The sequence below is a fragment of the Notechis scutatus genome, chromosome 2 (genome assembly GCF_049901735.1).
Source record: "Notechis scutatus isolate UNSWTSFEM ecotype Mainland chromosome 2, rNotScu1.2, whole genome shotgun sequence".
In the NCBI taxonomy this organism is placed as follows: Eukaryota; Metazoa; Chordata; class Lepidosauria; order Squamata; family Elapidae; genus Notechis; species Notechis scutatus.
In genome coordinates, this window is record NC_142010.1 from 249,372,384 (window position 1) to 249,379,526 (window position 7,143).

The 7,143-nt window shown below is 41.2% G+C and overlaps 1 protein-coding gene across 1 annotated transcript in view; it reads left to right on the forward strand.

The window, feature by feature from the left end:
* Positions 1–1,899, forward strand: part of ADAMTS12 (ADAM metallopeptidase with thrombospondin type 1 motif 12) — a 187,079-nt gene extending 185,180 nt beyond the window's left edge. The window contains exon 23 of the mRNA XM_087958535.1: positions 441–1,899. Coding sequence (XP_087814661.1) covers positions 441–589 — 149 coding nt within the window. The 3' untranslated portion in view covers positions 590–1,899. The remainder of the gene's footprint in view (positions 1–440) is intronic.
* Positions 1,900–7,143: the final 5,244 nt, after the last annotated feature.

Consider the following 7,143-nt stretch of genomic DNA (forward strand, 5'->3'; position numbering starts at 1 on the left):
TGTCACAAATCCCTTTTTTCAGTGCCATTGTAACATTGAACAATCACTAAATGAACTGTTGTAAGTCGAGGACTACCTGTTTATTGTCACAGATGCAGGATTGGTACAGACTGGAGAATGGTTGTATACACATTAATTCCAGCTAGAAAAAGTATTTTATTACAAACATTTATCACGAAAGATTACCTGTCATTTTTTATTTATAACCATTTAATTTATCCTAATCCTCCTATTTTTGTCTTAATCTTCTATTTTGCTTATGCATCTCTATTCTTCTGTCCTTCCTCTAACCTTTCCTAGGTTCTAACTATCTGGCTCTTGATCTTTACTTTCTATTTATCGCTGGGTGTTTTTCATTTTCGCTCTGATATTTTGTCTTAACTCTGTTGCATGAAACAGTACCGGTAGTAAATTCTCTTTGTGCTCATACACGTTTTCAGGCTCAACCTGCAGCAAGGACCGGCTATCCGTGAACTTCTGCGAGAGGGTACGAGATATTGGTAAATGTTCTGCACCCTCAGTGAGGATTCAGTGCTGTCAAACGTGCAAAAGATCCTTGGCTCTCAATGAAATGAAGCGTGGGAATTAACCAAATCTGAATCGTTACCCAAATAAAAATTAAACTTGCTAAGATGGACTTTGGAAATTAAAAAAAATCTTCTACAATTTCCAGCATGCTCTATGGACTTCTAATTTAAACCTTCCCAGAGGCAAAGCAGCCTTTTCAAACATTGAACTCATTATTTTTGTATGTTCTACATATTATCCTTATTTTTTCTGTACCTGTTGACAGTTCCTTTAATTTCATTTTCCTTCTCTGAGCCGTTCCCGCCTCGATCTTTCTGGCCCAGTTTAAATAAGGTTTTCTTGCTTTAATCACCAGCTTTTATGGTGATTCAGCAAGATAGCTCTATTGGAAATAGAAAAAGATTTTGATATATCCAAGTATGCATCTTATTCAGCATTAAAACAGTCATCATGAGTCAGAGGCTCATTAATGTGCAAGTTATCATTGTCATCCATTGACTTAAACATCCCTTTTTCAAAAATGGTCATTTTTGAAGCTACAGTTGTAGAACCTGAGGCTTTCCAGATATTTTTTTATTTATTTCAGCCAGCATAGCTTATACTAAAAAAAATATTGATAGGAGGTTTTCAGACAACATTTTCCCTTCGTAGGATTCTTCTTCTGAAATTCTATATGTGAAGAATTGTTAAAGTTGCCATGTTTGTGTGTAACAGTTTTATACCTCTAACTGAATTAATCAATTCATCATATCTTCAATATGGTGCTATTATACCATGATGCTGTCATGCCCCTGTTGGAATCTGATTCCAAGGGGGAGGCCGAGCAGCTGACAGGGAGTGGGAGTGTGGCTCTGGTGGCTGTGGAAGAAACTGTGGAAGGGCAATGTCTGGCTGGACAGAGCAGGGGAGAGGTAGAGCAAGGTAGAGGGAATTCAGAGGAAGATCCAGGCCCACCCCCTCTTCATGTTAGAACGGAGAAGGGAGCAATGTCAGTTGCGTGGCTTATGGGGGAGGAAAGGGTCTTGATTCCCTTCATTAGCTGCATCTGGGAACACAGTGTTTAAAAAGGGAGATTGCGCACAGCAACTTGTTGGAAACAAATTGTGAGTTATCTTTTATTGTCAAGGCTTACCTGGCATCTTCCCAACTGTGTGTGTTTTGTTGGCCTTTAAAGTCTGCAATTTCTTATCCTGCCCTGTCCAGTTAATTGCTGCAGCGTGATTTGTATGGATTTTTATTTACAGTTTACATGTACTTTGTTTTCGGACTGAATTTCCTCCACTTACAGTTTGTTTTTGGGAGAGTTTTTTTTCCAGCCGAAGTTAACTGGCATTGAGGGCAAAGTTGGAGGTATTAAAGGGACTTTTCTTACTTATGTGACTGTGTTGCCTTTGTGCCAAGCCTTGGGTCATTACAGGTGCTAAAACCTATATGGCATCTAAAACATTCTTTTTTTACAGCTGGGTTCAAAGAAGGTACTAAGCCTAATGCCAAGTAACTAATGCCAAGTAAATAATATCCATTGCAATGGATGAATTCAACCATCACCATTTATAATCCAGGAGTTTTGGGCTTAGCATATCAACCCAGCTGATTGTGATACAGTGAGGGGGGAAAAAAGGTTATATAAGTCATAGCTTAAGGTAGTTGGTGAAATCAGTATTGCAAACATGTATATATTTATTGTATAAATGAATGGATGATGTAATCTTAGAATTATGTTTTATCAGGGTGTTGCTGTGCAATGCTTGCTGTATTGGCTTTTTCAAAATATTACTTGATATATTTTGCTAAAAAGGCTTTAATTTGTAAACTACGGGAAGCCATACAGCCCCCTTGTGATGCTTCAAGTGTGTCTGCTTCTTTGATGCTGCCAAGGGTTTAATTGGATTTCTACATGAAAGGCTGTATGGGAGAATGGCATTGGTTCGATGCACACGAACAAGCCCTTTGAAAGGTCAACAGGTAAAATCTTTCTGTTCACAGAAAATGAGCTGTCTCTAGCCAGCCAAAGATGAGAGCAAAACGAGACACTTGGTTGCCCAAAACTATCAAACTTAGAAGCCTAAAGATACCCTTGAAAATGGTCTGAATCCATTTCATAGCATCATAGAGTTGGATGGAATCATCTTCCAATCCAGTTCTCTGCAATATCAAAACTAACTCTCCGGTTTCTTCTAAAAATAGGTGGATAGATTGTTCCACCTTTGTGCTCTTTCATTATATAGTAGAGATGGTTTTCTGACCAGTTCTGGAGAACCAGTAGCAGAAATTTTGAGTAGTTCGGAGAACCGGCAAATACCACCTCTGACTGGCCCTGCCTCCATCTATTCTCTGCCTCCCAAGTCCCAGCTGATCAGCTAGGTCTTCTTTTGTTGCCTTACACAGGAGAATAGAGCTGGAAATCAGGTTAGTGGGCTGGGGAGAGAATGGGGATTTTGCCATATCCTTCCCCTGCCATGCCCACCAAGCCACGCCCACCAAGCCACACCACATCCACCAAGCCACACCCACAGAACCAGTAGTAAACATTTTTGAATCCCACCACTGTTTTATAGGTAGTCCTCGTCTTAACAACTGTTTAGTCACCGTTCAAATTTACAACAGCATTGAAAAATGTGACTTATGACCGTTTTTCACAGTTACGACCATGGCAGCATCCCCATGGTCACATGATCTAAATTCAGATGCTTGGCAACTGGGTCATAGTTATGACATTTGCTATGAGGTCATGGGGGTCACCTTTTGCAACCTTCTGACAAGCAAAATCAATGGGCAAACCAGATTACTGACTTATCACCTGCAGTGATTCACTTAACAACTGTGGCTAGAAAGGTCATGAAATAGGGATAAACTTAACAAATCTCACTTAACAACAGAAATGTTGGGTTCCATTATGGTCATAAGTCAAAGACTACCTGTATTTAATTTAAATCTAGGGAGCTGCAACGTAATACTTGTTGCTTTCTGTGGGCATAGAAAATATTTTATGATCATCTTTCCTATAACTTCCCTTTATGAACCTGAACATCACGCTTCCCTTTACTTTTTTCTTCAAACTAGGACATCCCAGGTTCTTTCAACCTTGGCAACCTTAAGGTGTGTGGACTTCAATTCCCCGAATTCCCCAACGAGCCATGTTGGCTGAGGAATTCTGGGAATTGAAGTCCACACATCTTAAAATTGCCAAGGTTAAGAACTATTGCTTTAGCCCAGGGGTGTCAAACTCACGTCGTCATGGCGGCGTCATGTGACGTATTGGGACTTTCCCCACCCCCCTTTGCTAAACTGGGCGTGGCCAGGGCATGATGCATCCGGCCCATGGGCCGGGAGTTCCACAGCCCTGCTATTTAACCTGTCCTGTTCTTCAGTCCCATTACAATCCTCTGAACCTTCTGCACCTGTCAATAACCCTCTGGAAAAAGAGTGTTCAGAATCAACACAAGAATCAAATTGGGGTTTCAACAGTTTGAATAGAGGGGACTAATGATCTCCCATATTTTTGATACAAAGCTGCTTCCAATCCAACCAAGAAATTTTATTTGTTCTTCTACCAGTCTTATGCTACTGAGTCTTGTTTAGCTTGTGATCAAGTATTCAAAACAATTCACCTGTTACTAACTCTTGAAGAAAACACCAAGTAAGATTTGTTGGATTCAGTGGTGGAATTCAATTTCTTTTACTACCAATTCTGTGGGTGTGGCTTGGTGGGCGTGGCAGGGGAAGGATATGGCAAAATCCCCATTCTCTCCCCAGCCCACTAACCTGATTTCCAGCTCTATTCTCCTGTGTAAGGCAACAAAAGAAGACCTAGCTGATCAGCTGGGACTCAGGAGGCAGAAAATAGATGGGGGCGGGGCCAGTCAGAGGTGGGATTTGACGGTTCTCTGAACTACTCAAAATTTCCTCTACCAGTTCTCCAGAACTGGTCAGAACCTGCTGAATACCACCTCTGGTTGGATTGGACTGGTACCTGATTTCCCAATTCTTCATTGAGATACCTGTATAAGATCCACAACCCTCAACAGCCTAATCAAGGAACCACCAAGATCTCTCCCACCAACACTGATAGAGCAAGCGATTAGTATATAATAATGAGAGCAAACCTCATTCCCATGTAGCACTGATGATGTTGTCTAGTTGGGTAATGGAACGTCTGCAAGAAAACAACTGAACTCAGAGAGCACTAAGCACCTCACAATCCAATCCTGACCTGCAAATATTCTGTTCTATCAAAACCCACGAGAGGCTCACAGGAAAACAGTGTAAAATCTAATAGGCCTAACGCTGAAAATTCTAACCACACAAAACGCACGTAACTCAGAAAAAAGCACACATGCACACACAGACACACACCAAAACCTAAGTGGACAAACAAGAGTATAGTAACTCAACAGACCATGGCTGGAATCAACACCTCCCCTTCCCTTTTTTGCTCCCTCCCCAACTTTCTGTGGTTTGGGAGAGGGGTATGATTACGAGGAGAGAGAAAAACCAATTTGATGATGCGTAATAAATCTATCATGGTCATTACTTCCAGAAGCCTTATATTGCTTCAACCGTAACTGGATGGTGCTATTAAGATACTTCAGTCGCTAGTTTTGGGAGAATTTTTTTGGTCAGGTCCACTTTTTCGTCTTATTTGCAGGCGTTGTCCTGCCATCTGTTGGCCAGAAAGAACAGTGAAACCTGGAAGACAATCCAAGTAGATTCATACCAGTGATTTCAAGGTGTAGTAGTTAAATAAGCAGCATTTATTCATAGGCTGTACTTTCAGTCATCTTGACCATATGTCAGTATCCAAAAGGCTCCCATTGATAATATATTGGAAATGGCTTTCTAGAAATATATTAATTTTCTTGAATCAGGAAAGAATGTCAAGGGATCTGGCTTGACCAGGAGTGGGGCTGCTGGGGGTTCGCAGGGGTTCAGGAGAACCCCTAAATCCTACTCTTGGCTAGCCCCACCCACCCCTCCTCTCCCCGGAGTCCCCAGGTGGGCATGGAGGCTCAAGGAGGGCAAAAAACGGGCCTCCCAGAAGTTCCGGAAGGCTAGAAACGGGCCTGTTTCTGGCTTCCAGAGAGCCTCTGTAGCCCTTGGAGGCTGTTTTTTGTCCTCCCAGAGGCTTGAGGAAAACCTCCGGAGCCCAGGGAGGGCAAAAACGCCACCCACCCCCAGCCATGCTGCAAGAGGCCGACTAGGCCACAAACGCCCACCCAGTAACAGGGCAGAGAACCGTTTCCTAAAATTTTTGAGGCCCACCCCTGGGCACCCCTTTTTGTATTGAAAAAAACCTGCAAAAATATTCTCTTTGGAGATCTTTCTTTCCACCCGGGAAAACAGGAGAGTTTCAATTATAAGAGAAGAAATCTTATAATCGGTTCCTTATACTTTCAATGCTACTTCTGCCCAGGTAAATTGCATTAAAGGAAACGCAACTGAAAAATGGCTAAGACCTCTGCCAGGAAACCCCATATATTCTCAACATTTTGTCGAAAAGCAATGACAGTTCAATTTACAGCCGAAGGTGTAGAAAATGGATTTACAAATTGAGTTGTGTTTACTTCTTTTGGGGAGGAGGGGCTTGCATTAAATACAGAAGGAAACGGTTTTTGTATATAGCTAACCCTATTCTAGCTATTCAAGCAAAGCTTTGTCATTTAATGTAATTGCCATTTGCTATTTAGAATTTCCCAGCTCATAAAATAGAATGGCATTTTTTCCAGCTTAATTTATGAAGTGCTTACATTTGCAAAGGTTTACAAAGGGGGCAGATATATTACAAGTATTTTATATGGTCATGCTGGAACATTGTGATGCGTATGTTATTTCCCATCTATGTCCAAAGGAACACGTGGTCTCTATTTTTTGCCCCTTCTGTTATCTATCCAGCTTAAGACCCATTCCCTCTTTTCTCTCTTCCAGCCTTTTTCTTCAAAACTTTACAGATGAAAGCAAGTCAGGGATCATTTTTATAATTTGCATCCTAATGCAGATTATTTTTTTGCTTTTTTGAACACAAAAAAACGCTATTTTCTACGTACTTGTAAGAAGATTCAATGAAATTTCTTGTTTTCTGACAGCATGGAGAAAACTGAAGGGAGAGTTATGAGTCACTATGAAATCACCAAATAATAATACATCATGCCTGAATGAGCAGTATTATCTGTGGGTAGTGATCTTGGCTCTCTTAATTAAGCGTTTGTTCCGGAACTCAGCATTTATATTGTACTAGTGTAGTCATGGACTATTGGCAACTGAAGACTACATAAATGTGCGTAAGATCTGGAAGTAAAATGCACATGCGTGCACGCAAACTAACTGCATTCCGTACAGAAGGAAAAAAAATATCTCTTAGTATCAGAATGGTTTTTAAGAAGAATTTCCTAGAGGGGCTGGCCGAGCACCATTCACTATAAAGAATCTGAAAATTGATAATGGAGAAATGATCATCCTCCATTCATCTCCTTTTAACGATCCCATAGTCCATTGCGGGGTGGAGTCTTGGCAACTGAATGGAGCTGAGTGTTTACTGACCGGATGCCCTTCCTGTCACCACTGCGGAGTTTTGTTCAGCAGATATATTCTCATTGTCCCCAGAGAGAAAAATATCTG